The 17,155-nt window shown below is 39.4% G+C and overlaps 1 protein-coding gene across 1 annotated transcript; it reads left to right on the top strand.

The window, feature by feature from the left end:
• The first annotated feature begins 224 nt into the window (after positions 1-224).
• s1pr4 (sphingosine-1-phosphate receptor 4) lies at positions 225-2,621 on the top strand. The gene is made up of 2 exons (XM_014999208.2): positions 225-278; positions 920-2,621. The coding sequence occupies exon 2, from the start codon at positions 1,045-1,047 to the stop codon at positions 2,275-2,277; it is 1,233 nt and encodes a 410-aa protein (XP_014854694.1). The 5' UTR covers positions 225-278; positions 920-1,044; the 3' UTR covers positions 2,278-2,621.
• Positions 2,622-17,155: the final 14,534 nt, after the last annotated feature.

Below are 17,155 nucleotides of genomic sequence, written 5' to 3'. Positions count from 1 at the left end.
AGTGATGATAGCACAGGACGATGGCAATCTCTCTGTTGCATGTGCAAGTGCATCTATATGTGTGTGTGTGTGTGTGTGTGTGTGTGTGTGTGTGTGTGTGTGTGTGCGTGTGTGTGCGCGTGTGTGTGTGTGTGCGTGCGTGTGTGTGTGCGTGTGTGTGTGCATTTTGGGTGGGGTGTGCAACTTCACTCACACAGGCTTATTTCCCCATCAAAAATGAGCTGCAAAAATCTGTTGACGCTCACACACACTCAGCATCAACATCATCAGCAGCCAGAGTAAGTACTCTCCATGCTTTTACATCAAGCTACACATATTAGAAATACCTGCAAAAAATGTAAAAAAAAAAATAAATTAAGTATAAACAAAAGGATCAGATATTGTTTAAAAGATTTTTTTTTGTTTTAGGAATTAATCTTGAATTTTAACTTGAATTTTTTATTTTATTTCAGTTTTTGCTCAATTTAAAATCTAATTTACATACATTTAATTTCCAAAAAGATGATTTGTGGCCCTAAATATATTCTAATATATTGATTTTTTTTCTCCGTTTTTGTGAAAAGTGTTTTTTGAAGAAAAAAGATGAACAAAAAATTCTGTGCAGCTTTTTACAATTTGACAATAATTTATTAGAGCATACCGCTGCAAAGAAAAACATTTTCCAATGTTCTCGATCAAAGCAGCTGCTGCGTTTCCTCCATGTGGTAATTTAAATGCCCTCGTCGCTCACTCATCCTGTGTTAACCGCAGAAAGGAGGAGATTGTAGCGCACATGTTAGACATTTAAAAGATGCCTTTTAAAGTACTTCAAGCCCCTCACCAAAACATGCATCGCACAGGACCGGAGGGGGTTTCTATTTTTTGCTTTAACTCCTGTATGAAATGAAGTTGATCTTACTTCTTCTTTTCTCCCTCTCAGGTGTGTGTTGTGTGCTGGCTCTGCTGGTTAGAGGTTGCAGATAGCCTGTTTGATCACAGGAGTTTTCTGTGCAGCTCTTGCCAGCTTGGTGGTTCAGCCTCGATTTTCATCTCTGGTTTGTCACGATGGACGTCCTCTCCTACCTCACCTCCCCGTCCTCCTGCCCCCACGTGTACCACCTGCCAGCTTACCCCAGCAACAGCTCTGTGCCAAACGAAGCCACTACAGCCACAGGGTCCAACCAGGTGATCCTGAGGCACTACAACCACACGGGCCGCCTGCAGAACAGGACGACCTCAGTCACCCAGGCCCCCATCAGCGTCTCCATGTCCGTTTTCCTCTTTTTCAGCGTGTTTATAGTCCTGGAGAACTTCCTGGTGCTGGTGGCCGTCATCTCCCGCATCCGCCACAGCCGCCGCTGGGTTTACGTCTGCATTGCTAACATCACCCTGAGCGACCTGCTCACTGGTGCGGCCTACGTGGTCAACATCTGCATGTCCGGCAACCAGACCTTCCGCCTCACCCCTGCCCTGTGGCTCTTCAGGGAGGGCATGCTGTTTGTGGCCCTGGCAGCCTCCATCTTCAGCCTCCTGCTGATTGCGGTGGAGCGCTACACCACCATGATAAAACCTCTGCACCAGAAGTCAACCAGGAAGACCTTTCGGATCTACGGCCTGGTGGTGCTCTGCTGGATTCTGGCGCTGGTGATCGGTTTCCTCCCCTTGCTGGGCTGGAACTGCGTCTGCAGCCTGGATGGATGCTCCACTCTCCTCCCTCTCTACTCCAAGAGCTACATCTTCTTCTCCCTCATCATCTTCTTCCTCATCCTGCTGACTATTGGGGTGCTTTATGGTGCCATCTACTGCCACGTACACAAGAGTGCCCAGCTGGGCCCTCAACGCAACCGCAAACGCTCCCTGGCTCTGCTGAAAACCGTGATCACCATCGTGGGGGTCTTCTTGGTCTGCTGGGGTCCGCTCTTCATGCTTTTGCTGGTGGATTTCTTCTGCGCCTCCCGCCAGTGCACCCTGCTGTTCAGCGCCGATTTCTGCATCTCCCTGGCCGTCTTCAACTCGGGCCTCAACCCCATCATCTACGCGTTGGGCAGCAGCGACATGAGGAAGGCCATGGCCGAGCTACTGTGCTGCTGCTGCCTGAGGGCCGGCCTCTGTCGCCCCGACAAGTTCATTTCCAAGGAGACCAGCAGCACCTCGGAGAACAGGAGGGACAGTCTGAGGAACAGCTTTAGCAAGGCCAGGAGTCTGAGTGTGGCCTCCCCACCGCCGACCCCAAGCAAACCTCGCAGAAAGTGCAGGCTGAGCACCACAACCAGCTGCCTGTCAGTTTCAAGTGGTTAAACCACAACGTGCTCCCCTCCCAAGCAAGCAAGACCGGTGTGCACTGACACACGTCTAACCGTTTCCTCTGACTCTTGGTTTGACTGTTCACAGCGCGGACGATAAGATGTTTAAAGAGAACCTTAAAAACAGGAATTTAGCATTAAGTATGCAAGGAAACGAAAACTCTCAGGGAACGAAACATTCAGTTTGTCAATGCAACTCCTACATCTAGTGGAAAACTCTTTGTACTGGATCATTTGGATGACATTCAATGTATATTAATGTATTTTGAATGAGGAAAATGTGATGTAGTTTTGTACAAAAACTGATTGAAATATAAATAAATTTTATTTTGCTTTAAATATGATGTATCGGAGTAGTGATACCGCTAGATTCCTCTAGAGGGAGACACTTTATTAAAGGAGTCATGCAGATTTATATTAAAAATAATAAACAACTTTAAATTAATCATCATAAATGGCATCGGATCAGAAATTTATCTTATTTATTCAAAAGAAAAAGATTGTTTTTCTTTTGAACTAAGCTTAAAACAGACTCGTCCCATGATGTTTGGCACTTCCTGCTTTTTTGACAGGATGACTGATGGAGGTTTCAGCTCAGGGCCCGGTCTGCAGCCCTAAGGGCACCAACAGCCAGAGCTAATTGATAAATTCATTACGACTGTCTGGCAGGCCAGAGAGATAAGCTGTAGCCGATAGTCTGCACATTCGAGTACACACGGCCGACTGTACCGCACGTCTGCTGCCGAGCACTGGAGCAACTTGTTTTGTCTTGACTTTGCAGTAACTATTTTTACAAAAGCAAAACTGACTTTCTCACAATTCATTTCACAGCGGAAGAGCAGTCACAAGAACCAATCTCACGGCTTGATGAGGAACTCAAAGCAGCGCATGTTGGTCGAACATCAAAATCTTTCCGCTTTCATTGTAATGTGTTTGCTTGGTTTTCTGAAGCATTAGCTTTCACTCTGAGGCAGTGAGTCATTTCTCACTTCATATCTGTAGAGAAAAACACTTCACTTGTGTAGCTTTAGTCTTCCATAACACTGAGGATTCAGGGTTAATGAGTAAAATCAAGATACTAATGTTTTAAGCAACTCCGATTATGCTGACTGGGACTTTTTGAGCCTTTCGTGTCTTACTTTGTTCAGATCAACTCCTCATGGTCATCAATTAAGTACCATGTTTTCAAAAAATTGAATTTGAATTCATTTTCATGGATTGGTATGGAAATGACCCCTACTGCAGCTGGTAGTGGTACTGTATGAAAAACTCAGTGGAAGTACACAGGAAGCTCTGTAATTAAAGAGTTCAGGTTAGCTGCTGTAATAGAATCAGGGGGAATAAAAAGACTTGAATGAGAAGCCAGTAACCTTTCTGGGATCGATGAATGAGCTTTCATCCGAGGGGTGGTTCTCCTTCAAGTGCTTGTTAGTGTGAGGATCCAAACGAATGAGGCAGTGCAAGCAATCAAAAAACTCCTCTTCTGCCTGGGCGGCAAATCACTGAAAACAAAGCTCAGCATGCAAGAGGCACACAATAGGTTGCTGGGAATCAGAATCCAAGACAGATCAGGTTCAATCAGAAACCTTATCAAAGGACTTGGTGATCAGGAGCAGAAATGATGCTCAGAGGTAGAAAAAGTAGAGGACTAGGTGAAAAAGGAGGATCCACGACAAATGAACAAAGTCTAAAGAGACTTTAGACCAGTTGTGCTTTAGGGAAAATCCACCATATTATAACTTGTGCACCTAATTCCTGTTTGGACAAAATATCTATTTTACACTGTGACAAAGGGAAAAGGTCAAACAGATAAATTAAAAGTCCATTTTGTTCTTTCTACACAATGTCACTATAAAAAAATTACCTAAGTGTTAAAACTGAGCATTTCACATTTACTCATGCATCACAGAGTGTTTTAATTTTGTTGTTGATTTATTTTTTTAACAAGCAATTTACCAAAATTGGTTGAAATAATAGGTTTAATGAAAACATTTAATCACTTGTGTTCTAAATGTAGCTAAATGGTTTTTAAATTTTATATACATCTTCAAAACTTCAGAATAATTATTTGTATCTTGTAGTAGTATTTTTTTCACTCTTTGTTTTTATTACATTATAGCAAGACTTTCTACAGATATTTTTATCTTTTTTAATCACCTGGGCCAAAATCCTCTAGTCAAACGTGGATAAAAAAATAAACTAAATTCACAAAAACAATGTATTGTGATTTCTTTTACCTACTTAGTAATAAAGTATGCAAATAATGTTTTAAATAAGCAACTAAAATAGTAATACTTTGGTAGGAAAGGGATGTGTAAATCATATTAAATCCAAACCGAAAACAGGTATTTTGCATATTTGCCTTATTAAAAAAAAGGTATCAAGTTTTCAAATTATTTTGGGCTCAATAGAGAAAAATAGCCTATTCCCAGCAATTAAGACACAATTTGGGTCAGTCGTTCTCTGAAAATGCTCGCTATAAGAAGCCAAGTTTCATAAACGAAATAAAAGTAGATTTGGGTTCACTTAAGTCTGCTTTTTGAGTAGAAACCACTGGATAGATGTGGTTCTATTTACTGTAAAATGAAATATTCAAAAAGCATTGTATTTTATTGGTAATAATTTTGCTCTTGATTAGAAATAAAAAGACTTTATCTACATCATCCACTTGTGCTTGAGGGCCAATTTTGCATTGCAGTCAGCAGCAGCACAAAATCAGTTCAGGAATCAAAGAACTTGTTTACTATGACTGGTTTACTAGGTGTAAAATTAACACTTGTTAAAAGACTAGATGAACCACTGCACCTTAGTGATGTATCTTAACAGTTTCAGATCAGGATGACTAATTGTGATGGTGATTATTGAGGTTGACTCTCATAAATAAATGTGTGTGGTTAATGAATCATGGTCACAAATTCACTATCCCAGTTAAACAAGGTGTCCAGCGTGTTAAATGTGTCTTAACAAATTAGCAGATTGTTGCTGTAAATGCCTGGAACATCCCTGCAGACCACATTGCTCGTCTTATTCCCCTTCCGACAAGTTAGCGCCAGGCCCATTAGCCTCAACAGGAAGAGCGCTCTCTCATAGAGCGGGTTTAAAAGCTCAGACATGATTCTGGGATTTTATGTTTACTGTCTAATAGCACTATGTTTTTAGTTTTTTTTTTTCTGTACCAAATACCACTCTGGCATTTAATTAATTTGCCATTTAGAAAGATATTAAGCATCCAGTAGCTCATAAATGATTTCTGAGACTGGTAATGCCTACAAAATATATTTAGTATCTTATTATTGAGCTCAGTTTGCATGACTACATATATTTTCTTCACATCTAGCATTCTATGGCCTCTGAAAAATTTGATTACCAAAAGCTGTGACATAAAAGATCCTTCAAGATGTTGCAATAATTAACTGCAGCTTCCTCGTTAAGCCATGAACACTGTGTTGCAATGCATTCTCATTTGATGAGAATGTTCTAGTATCATTCACCCTCAAGAACTTGAGGTTTGAAAGGCCACAGTCAAAGTTTCTTTTGTCTGCTGTTTTCTAATCGAAAGAGCCAGGCAGCTTAGTTTTTGGACGGGTTCCTATGTGAGTTGTATTTAAATATTTTACAAAGAACATTTCAGAGTTTGGAATATGAATATGACAGAAAAATAAGATAGGATGTATTGATAGCATAAATTTATTTCAACATCTTGTTGAATGTGTGACAAAAACACTGAGATGCTTTATAGCTTCATGAGAAAACAGGGGGAAAAAACAGTAAAACTTGTTTAAAAACAGATGTTGAGCAACAATTCTGCACAAACTCTGTGCCAAACTGATGTCAATGAACACAGCTTGTTGAAAGGGAGTCATTTAGATGGCTCAAGGTCACTGTCATCATCTCTTTATGAGCTACCAATAAACCACAATCGAGTGCTAAACTACTGAACCTGTGTTGTTTATCTCAAAGTCCAAAGCATTTTTTTTTTTTCAGATTTCACAACCACATTTTTCTCAATTTACATACATACTTCACTAAAGCATTAGCTCTCTATTGCCCCATTTTTACTCTTAAAAAATACAGACCTAGAGGTTTGTTCAGGTCATTGCTTGTCTTAAGGCACTTTGAATTGCCTTGTTGCTGAAAATATGCTATATAAATAAAATTACCTTACCTTAAAGCTTAAGTTGAAATTCAAAATAGACCAAAGCAACAATTTGTGTCTTTTGATGTCATTAATGATGTCAAAGATGCTCCACACTCACTCCAATCTATCAATGTTGAGCTCAAATGGCTTGTGCAAGCTGCATGGCCTGTCGGTGTAACAATTATAACAAACAGCATTTTCCCCTGAAACACAGACTGATGTCTAAACCATCCAAAAGCAGGCACTTTTTAGGACTGCCTTACTCTGAATTCGTCTTTATTTAAAGCAGAGAAAGCAAACTCATCTCTGTCTGGATGTGTGCATTTGTGCCGGCTCTGCTAAACATGAGGGATAAGCTTCCTTCATCCCTCGGGCCTGGCACAGCTCCAGATCTGCTGCCTGAAGAAAAACCAACAGCAAATTCCTGCCTTTATTAGCTCAAGGCTCAGAGACATTTGTTGTATCACATCTGACTTGTCAGGGGTTGATCCTGGGCCCTCGTTGTTGCTCTCTGCCTCTCTTTCTCTCTCCTTACAACAACAAGGCCCGCTCTTTGCTCCAAATGAGGTACGATGGCTTAATGATGGTTGCGTGCAGACATGGCTATGCCCTCAATAATTATCTCGCTGCCTCTGCCTCCAGGTGTTGCGCAGACAGCTAATGATGGGCTGTCTGAGAGCAGGAGAAGGCAGTTGGTGAGGCAACGATCGGTGCAGAGGGCGATCGGCGGCTGTCAGCACCGCGACAACTTAGTGGCACATGAGAAAATTTAAAAAGAGATAAGAAACAATACATTTCTGTGTGGCCTATAGCTTATTTTAAAATTTGTCAGTGTTTGTCGTGAAGCAGCTCGCAGTGTTTTCACATTTTAAATTGATATTATTATTATTATTATTATTATTATTATGTCCAATAAAAATACACATTTTTATTGTAAAGTGGAATGAAAATTTGTTTTAATGTAAAAATATGAAAGCATTGAGCTCACATAACTCTGACAGCTGCTAAAGAAAATCCAGAATCCACCTGTGTGTAAGTTAATCTTGTTTAAAGCACGGTGGTGGCCGCATCATTCTATAAGAGAGGCTTTTCTTCAGCACTGACAAGTAAGCTTGACAGAATTGGTGAGAAGATGGATGGAGTTACATCCAGGATCCAGGATCGCCCTGGATCCTGGATCTCCAGGATCCAGGGCGATCCTGGAGAAAACCCTGTAAGAAAGAGCGTGAAACAGATTTTAAGCCTGAGGTTAACAAGACAACAACCCTAAAGACGCAAACAGAGCTATACACCAGGGGTGTCCAAAGTCGGTCCTCGAGGGCCGGCATCCTGCTTGTTTTAGTTCTCTCCCTGGTGATAACAACCTTTTCAGCTTGTCAATGTTCCTTTTAGGCCTCTAATGAGCCATCATTTGATCCAGGTGTGTTAAACCAGGGAGAGAACTAAAACATGCAGGATGCCGGCCCTCGAGGACCGACTTTGGACACCCCTGCTATACACTGTTCAAAAAAAAAAAAAAAAAAAAAAAAAAGAATATCCATGGTCAGACTTGTTCAGTCAAAGTCCACAAATTAATCTAATTGAAAATCTGGAGCGAGACATAAAGATTGATGTTTACTGACTCTCTCTATCAAACTGATTGAGCTTGGACTTATTTGAAATCAACAAGAGGCAAATAATTCAGCATCTCTATGTGCAAAGCTTGTAGAGCTGCCTGGACTCATATTTTCCTCCAGTATTTTTATTTATTTTTTAATGGGAATATACGTGTGGGCTTATTTTTTCCAAATGACTAATTGCTTTCAATTTTACGCCCTACTTTTTTCTCACCCAAAATTTCAATCTTTTTGTTTTTCCAACTTTTGTATGTTTTCCAAAATAAACGCACAAATGGAAAGTAGTTACCAGCTGACATGAGTAGGTGTGCGCATAGCGTTGACAGCAGGAGAGTGAGATTCAGCCTTGGACTCGCACTGGAAATAAAGACATTAAACTTTCCAGTTAAACATCTGTGACCGAATAAGAGCTTATGCAATGAACACGTACTTGAGTTATATTTATCATACATCTGTAGCTATGAACACTAATCGCTGTTGCCACAGATGTCTTCCTGTATGGAGATACGTCAAGAAAGCCGATGACGTGATCCAGTTGAAATGGTCCGGCTCCACTTTTAGCTTCGTCTGCATGCATGCAAAGGCCCGGTCTGATTAGAAGACATGTCAGTGGCTAAATGTAACCAGGTCATTCAGACAGTAAAATCAATTGTATTGAGGACAAAAACTGTATGGTATTTTGTTTTGACACAAGCGTTTCCAGTGCCCTGCTGCTTGATTGCCGTGGAAAGACTGATCACAAATCACTTGAGCTCCTTGTCGGAAGAACGTCAAGTTTCCAAAGTGGTTGAAACTAATCCTGGAGCGATTGGGTTTGCATACTGTCAAGTCAAGCGACCTGACTCTATAGGAACAGAAAATTACCAAGAGGAGAGGTTTAACCAGTGTGTATAAACTTTAGGGTACCTGAACTGTGAGTGACACCAACACTTGATTAAAGACATGCAGCTCATCATGCTGACAGAAAGAAAAGGAAAACCTCCCACAATGTAATAAACGACAGAAATTACAAGAATGCCTTGACTCAGATGAGCTGCATCTCATCGAGTGAAGGATTATCATTCCTTTTGCACTTGCACACACCTGCAACGTGGAGCAAGAGACACCTAATAAAAGATTGTATAATGTGCCAGCCAGTTTATCTGGAAAGTCCAATCAGCTGCCAGGATGATAAATAATGTCGCATTTAACTAACTCACTAAAAGGTTTCCAGCAAATATCTATTTATCTTGACAGCAATGCATCTTATTGTCCAACAAGATTTGTCTAAATCAGTATGACGTTACTGTAGTATCCAGCTGTGGCTTCTGCCAGACACCTTTACTTGCTGAAGGGGTAAACATGTCCAATGCAGTTCTAGTTTTTTACAGAAAACTTGTTCTCCTGCTTCATAAATTCAGTGCTTTGTTTTGAACGTCATTAAACTTAATAACTAGGGTTTCAGCTTCTCTCCGTCTGGCTCCCCGCCTGCAATAACAGCTTTCTGACCACAGCATGCAGGGCTGGTCAAATGACAAAGAAAGAAAAATATAAGTATAGTCTGTCTTTTATTGTGTACGTCAATGTTAAGGGTGAAGTATCCTCTAGTTTAGTTTACAGTGTTTCTAATCTCAGGATCTTTGCTGCATGTCGTATCCCTTTTTGCGTACGTTTGTTTAAAGGAGCGGCAATTTGTTTTTCCAGGCACATCGTGCCATTTTTCACCACAAGCAAGTAAATATGCCGCCTTCTGCTGTGTATATCAACAACAACTTTAAAGAAATCAGGATGTTTATCCTTTATGCTGTTAACAACCATTCTTAGGAGCGCTGGACTGATCAGTAGCTTGTATAAAGAGCTCAGCAGATGGTGCTAATTTCTGCTGGCTAGTCTGAAGGGGCTGAGTGGGGGAGAGGTGGGAGGTGGGGTACTCAGTGATGTGTAAACTCAGCTGGAGTCTGCAGCTCCAAGGAGGAACTTTGTGTAAATACGTGGCACGTTATTTGAGCAAGAGTTTAAGCAACATGTCAGAGCTGCTGTTGTGTTTTTGGACGTGTCCAAGAAATTGGTGGCAACCTTGCTTTGATGGAGGTCATGTTTGCTTTGTCAAAAGCTTAGGAAAATTGGAATAGCATATTTGTAAGGTGGCATACTTTCCTATACAAGTAAGAATAAGGGAAGATATGGTACAGATCATTTAAAAAAGTAATTCAATCTGAAACTTTGGACTTCATTTAGACATCCCCAGCGGACAGAGATCTGGGCACGTTCACGCAAAGGATGGATTCCTGAGGGATGTACCCGAACAGAAACCGCCAGATGTGCACTGAGCCGGTCGTTCAGTATCTGGTATTTTTCATTCATGCAGAGCATGAGTTCATCCATTGGCAACATCAGGAAGCTCTTCTTTCTACTCAAAGGAGAAAAAAAAACTCCCCCAAGAACACATCCTGGTTTACTTGGCTAGCTTTCAGCGTCCCATTCCACATTCAATCGTTAATGATAAATATCCAGTGTTATGGTTACAGTTGCACCCCGTCAATCATGATCTGTCTGTTTTATCCAGGACAAGAAGAAAAAATTTGCATGTAACCTTCTTCATGCCCCTCAAGTCAAGAATCCGCTATTATTTCTGAATTTTATTCAGGATGATGTCTTCTTGTCTGTTATGGTTTTCAATCATGCCTTTTCTCTAAATAAAGACATAAAGACAAAAAGATTCAGCAAACATAAAGCAGAGTGGAAATAGGATAAAAAAAAAAACAAAGCGGAGCACAAACAACTGTGGAAAACTAAATTCTTGAGTTCTTTTATAATTAAGTGTAGAATGCCCTTTCACCTTGACTCGATTATGTTATTTTTTTTTTCCCCTCTGCAATACGACTTAGAAAAAGGGTCATTGTAGGGAGATTTTTTTTTTCTGATGCCAGTGCGAACACATGTGGAGGAGGCAGCTCTTTCAAAATCTACAGCAGCCCTGAGAACAGCTGTTTCCTCTTTATCAGATTTCAGATAGCACACAGCGGATACACGGGAGAACCGCCAGAGGTTATGAGATATAAAACGACAGAGGCAGCCAGACTGTCAACTTAGATTCTCTTATTAAACATTTGTTTTGTTTTTAATGAATAAATAACATGTTCCAGTCAAAACAATGAAAAAAGACACCACACTTTTTCAAAGTACCTTTTCTTTGCGCTAACGTTTTGAGCCGTTAAAATACAATTACCAATAACAACACGAGTTTTCTCCCGAGGCCTGGATGCTGGCCATCTGCTCCGACTTTGTTGTCAACCTTGGGAATATATGTGAGAGTTTTTCCCTCTCTCCTCTTTTCTTAATCCTCTCTCTCTCCTTCTTGTTGTGCTCTGGACTGAGAATTGTGACCACTTAACTAATTGTGTGGTGAAAGATGTTCTGAGGGTGATTATTAGGGTTCGGTTGCAGAAAGTTTCCAAAGCGATGAGACGGGCTTTCTGTAAGAGGAGCACTCCAGGCGACTGTTAAAAACAAGAATCCACAGCCATCCCAGCAGCTGCCCCAGGCTTACGTGTTCTCATAATAATACACTGGTTTCAAGCAGTCGGTGGTTATAAAACTGGAGTATTTCAACAAGAAGACAAATAACTTTTTTTTTTACTTGTATTCCAACATTATTATTATTATTTTTATTTTTTTTTGTATTTTGGAAAAATTGCAGAAGTTGAAACCCAGGAGCCAGAAAACCAAACTTTTTTCTAAACTCAACCAAATCATTCAGTCCTGAATGATTTGCAACCTATCCATCCTCACACAGAAAAGCAAAACATAAAAATTGGCACAAAGTTTTATAGCATTCTTTCTTGCTTCACGGAGAGCACATTTAGTCATGGTTTTCTATGATTGTACTTGTTGGGAAGGAGAAACTGGATGATCAACTCCTGATTTAAGAAATAAATATTATAAATCAAATATAAATATTTCTTTTGTCAAGTCAAGAGCTTTATTGTCCTCTTGGGCTTAGACAGACGACACAACCACACTTGGAGTGGAGATAAATAGAGCTTTAAACTAAATATTCAAAATATTACATTTTTTAAAAATTCAATACACAATTACAATGGAGCTAATATTGTGCAAATGTGGCAACTATGCAGGTTTTGTAGCGCTCAGTTGCTGTGAATCAATGTGATATTTATATATTAGAAGTAAAACGTATTTGTTTCTCAAAACTAAAAATTAAAACTCTGCTGCTTGTGTGGGTTTAGAACACGTCTCAAACCTACAACTCTCCGTATGAAGCCAATAAAGAGTATTTTTTCATTACCGGCGCCAGCTGAGCAATAAACCCTGCCCCAACTTCGCACATTTTCACCCCGCACTTCAAAGCGCTGTCACTCTTCTCCTCTCAGGGCTCAGATTGGTCTTGAGAGGGTTTGGACCGGCAGGTTCTGAGTTTCTCGCTTCGCTCCATGAGGCCCGAGGAGTGGAAGGAGCTGCAGCTTTGTGAAACAGATGTTCCCGCTCAGCTCTAAACCAAATTACGCAGCGAGCTCGGAGCCACAGGCCACAACCGCATGGATGCTGATTGAACGGCAAAGAGGGGGCAACGAAAGCAGATCCGGCTCAATAAAGCGGCCACATCACGAAATCTGGTCAGCCTTTGAGACGCGAAGATGAAAGGGATATTGACATCACTATGGAGACTAAAAGGAGAGCTGGCGTTGGTACCCCGCTGCAGTTTTGTTTTCAGCGTCGACGCATTAAAAAACGTGACAGATGTGTCTCAAAAATAAAGTGGAACCTCACAATTCTGGTGATGCTGAGTTAAATTCCCCCAGATTTGCAGGGAAAATTACATCTTTTTTTTTTTTAACCTAATTCTATTATAAGCAGAAATAAAATGTTATTTCATGGTGTGGAAGCATTACTTTGAAAGGTGTTTCAAAGTAATGATCATCGTCTGTCTTGAGAATAAGTACCAACTTAACGTTTCACCATCTCTCAATTCTGTTATGAAATATCAAGTTGCATTAAGATATACGGCTTAAAATGTTTTCAGAAAGGTGCAGATTAAATTCCTTTGACTTTATTTAATTCTCATGTACTTTCTAGTTTTAGTACATTTTGGACGACTGGCTTTGTGTTTCCTTGTGCATCAAATCACTGTTAGTAGTTACATGTACCGTCAAACAAGTATTTGTTTTAGTATCCTTTGCAGATGAGGATACACAAAACCCTATGCATTAATAATCGAACATAGGGTTAGGGTTTCTAACTTGTCTGATCTAGTAAAACAATTATCTTTAGCTAAAAATGGAAGAATGTAGCTTTAATGTAAGGTTTTGAGATTCAACAAAAGTTTTCTTTAAGAAGACCTGGCTAGCTTTGTTTCGCATCTATTGAATATTTGTTTTATTAAGTTTCTTTCTTAATTCTGCATGCATTATGTTGTGGCTTTTTTCCTCATAAGCATAGCAGGACATAAGTTGTAGTCCGTACCAAAAAAATGATCAAAACATGTTTAAACAGTAGTTTATGTTGAATAAATGTGGTCTGGATAGGGTTGAGTACTAATCTATCAATTACAAACATTCATCCTGTCATCGTAGATATTTTTCTGGGTAGATTATTTTCTGCTTTAGTAGGGAAATCTAAAACAAACACGCTAGGAAGCAGGTCCGGGCGTGACAAGTGAAATTTAACCAACAAAAACCCAAATGGATAATCACAGATTTAATGAGAGTAGCGATTCCTTTCCACACAGAAATGACTTCTGCACAAATTGTTTTGCCTTTTCCCATAATAAACCAAATCACCATCTGACAACTGTACTTTTTTTTTTATTCATCAGTGTTGTTTTTTTTTATCCGATTAAAATAGTCTCATGGTCAGAAATATTTAAGTGCGACAACAAAGCAGAAACTGAAGGAACTGTAGTGTCCTGTGAGTCTTGTGGTGAAGACAAAATGCGGAAATAAATCAACATTTAGATCATGGCAAGGAAAGGAGGGACAACTAGCTGGAGGTTTGTCGTCTCTGCGTTAAATTGTTACTCTCACCAAATAGTAAGTTTGACGTGCGGATCGAAGCTTTCGGAAGCTTAAAACATTTACAAAACAGGTGAGAAATTGGTCAAAATATTCAGCTCAAATACATAGAAAGTGCACAAACACTGCTGTTCAATATTTTGCCAGGACTATAGTGTAAATGCAGATTATTCCAGAAATTTAATAATGGAAGAATAGAAACTGTTTTTTATTTGTATTTTGTGAAAATAAGTTGTTTTTTTTATACAGAATTTTAAAGATTTAAGAAAATATTTCTCAGACTTATTCAAACTTTATCACTTTGAATTATTACTGGACTAGACCTGGAATGAAAACATGGCTAGACCTTAAACTAAGTCATGCATCAAATTGTTGAACACTGTTGAAAGAGTCCTGACATTTAGAATAATGGACGTTATGCACCATCGTCTAAAGCATTTTGTTAGACTGAACACTTACATAAATCACAGCTAACTTGTCAGTCGTACCACCTGATCTGAACAAAACTCTACACCCATCACCTCCCTGTGTCCTCTTTTTACCTGATGATCTCCTTTAAGCTGAACAATTATCCTGTGAAATTAAGCGCAACATAAAAAAAGAAAAAAAACTTTTACAGCCCCTGTCGTGAACGGCGAAGCCACTGGATTAGAGAAGATTCATCAGACTTAATGACGAGCTTCCATTTTCCTCTGGGCATAAAATGTACCACGAAGCTCACTTCCTTTAGTGACCACAGGAATCTGAGGAGTCGGCAGGAATCAGCTTTGCACACATTCCCCATCAGTGCAAATGGGAACTGCTGGGTGACATTGATTACCCAGGCAGACATTTCACTGGGATTTTCTCAGTGGAAACAGTGGGAAATAAAAATGAAAGCTGCGCAAAACAACAAGATCAGCTGCGTGGGTTTGTGACACAAAAAAACCCTAAAAAAAACCCAAGTACAGACCTGTATGTAAAGAAAGCTAAATATGACTCATTTGTGTTTAGCTCAGAAGGTGCAGGGCTGCTGATTGATAAGTTCAAGAGCTTGACTGTGATTTTCATGGCTGACTCAAAGCGAGCCTTCAGTCTGTTCGGGGAAGGGTGCGGCCACCTTAACCCAACTGAAATACTGAACTTGGGTTGGGTTTACTTGCTGCATGCAGGACGTGTCCTCCAAGTTAGTGAGCTCCACTCCTGTTCCTGCTGAACTGAGCCAGTTTTCAGGTAAAACACTGATACCAGTTCAGTAGGCACAGGAGGGCACAGCCCGGCACTCTTTCACAGGGCAAACCTCAGCGTACGAAATTCTGCAGAAGTCAGGTCAAACTTATTTATACAGCACATTTAGAACAACAGGGTCGATCACAATGATGCACAATGAACCCCCTGAAACAGACGACAGGATTTAAAGGAAAACAAACGAAAATGTTTGGGAACCGTAAAGAAATGGTGATCATGCAATGGTAACGAGATGCAAAACTAAATAAAAGTAATTGAGAATAAATGCATTTTAAATGTTTTTTAAAGCTTAGTAAGCAAATCTGAAACAAATAGACATTAAAAGAGCACTTAAGAAATATTCAAGTGGCAAACCATTCAAAACTTCTTCCAACTTTTACCTGGTTTTAGGTAAAAGAAGGAAGCAAAGAGACAAATCGGAGAGTGGCTGATAATCAGATCTTACGGTCATAAAAGCCCTATAGCTGTCCTTTTTTATTGTTATTGGTGACAATGAATTAATTATTTCAAATATTTGAGTTGTAAGGAACAGTTGTTCAAGAAAAGTAATATTTCAGAGGTATTTTGAGGGTCACAAATGACTATCTCAAGCAGGCCAGCATTTAACCGTAGAAAATTATAAAAACCTCCAGGATCACGTCATTAGTGCTGTTTAAAATGTATATTTATTCTGCGTGATTCTCAGAATCTGAGAGAGAATAAATCTGGGTGAACATTGTAATGAAATGCTGCATTTTTCCCAGGAAGCACATGTAAGGTAAATAAACACTATCCCTGAGGAACACCACAACTTAAAGAAAGGTTGCTTCATTTATGCAGCATGAAAAATAACAACAATCATAAAGCATTAGCTATTCTCTACCTCATCTGTTGTTTGTTGCCTTATACATAGTTTTATAGTTAACTAAAAGCAATCCCACATCTATGCTTGAATACCAAACAGTTTAAAATACAGTGAAATAACACAAAGCTGTTCCTAAAGCTTTGCACAAAAGCAACAAATGATTTGATTTTTTTTTTTTTTAATTTAGACTGCAGAATATTTAGAAATACTTTTAGTTAATTGGGCGCAAACAAAACTTGCAGAAAAAAAATATTCTCATGCTTCATGAACTTAATATTTGCTTTGAACGCTCTAAGACGTAATAACTAGTGTTTTGGCTGCTGTCTGGACAAAGCTTGCAAAGCATGCTCAATGAAACAGAAAGACCAGAAGTGCTGAGACAAAACCCACATTTCTTAGCTCAGTCAAATGTGCTTAGTCTACGTTTTGCACGCCATGCACACAAATATAAGTCATGCTTTTCATAAACTGTCCACACAAATTGTATTTTCACAGCTCGCTGGTGTTGCCACAAATATTAAATCCCAGACATTATCCTAACAACAAATGGTATCTGACGTCAGTCTCCAGCAACAATCATCTAAAACAATCCCCAGCATCATAACGGGATCATTTCTTGCTTAAGACTTTTACTATCGTTTTTTTCTGCATCTTATCTTGTTTTACTGCAATGTTTTTAAAAGCTGAGAAAATATCTATTGAAATAAGTCACTGACTGATGTACAAGGAAAAATATTTCAAGCTTACACATCTTATGCGTACGACAATATCTCTAACTTCAACTAGACTATGTGAAATCTTTACTTTGCGCAACTCAAAATGGGATTAAAAATCTATTTATGTTGATGAAAAAAATGTAAAAGTAATATAGTCACAAAGGAAGGATGCAAAATGCTATATACTCTGAGTTTATCATGCTGGGAGTGTTAATATCACTAATATTTACCTGTATTACTAGTTTCCATTCTAAAAACAGAGCTGCACAGGAAGGACTGCGACAAACTTCAAGTTATATTTAAGAATCTTTTTGTTTCACTCCT

This window comes from Poecilia mexicana, unplaced genomic scaffold (genome assembly GCF_051168715.1).
Source record: "Poecilia mexicana isolate PSO_F unplaced genomic scaffold, ASM5116871v1 scaffold_4, whole genome shotgun sequence".
Lineage (NCBI taxonomy): Eukaryota > Metazoa > Chordata > Actinopteri > Cyprinodontiformes > Poeciliidae > Poecilia > Poecilia mexicana.
Note: the sequence above shows the minus strand (reverse complement) of the source record. Positions and strands in the feature narration are given on the sequence as shown.

Excerpts from the sequence above, each read along its gene's own strand:
- s1pr4 (XM_014999208.2), top strand. The coding sequence starts at position 1,045 with ATGGACGTCCTCTCCTACCTCACCTCCCCGTCCTCCTGCCCCCACGTG.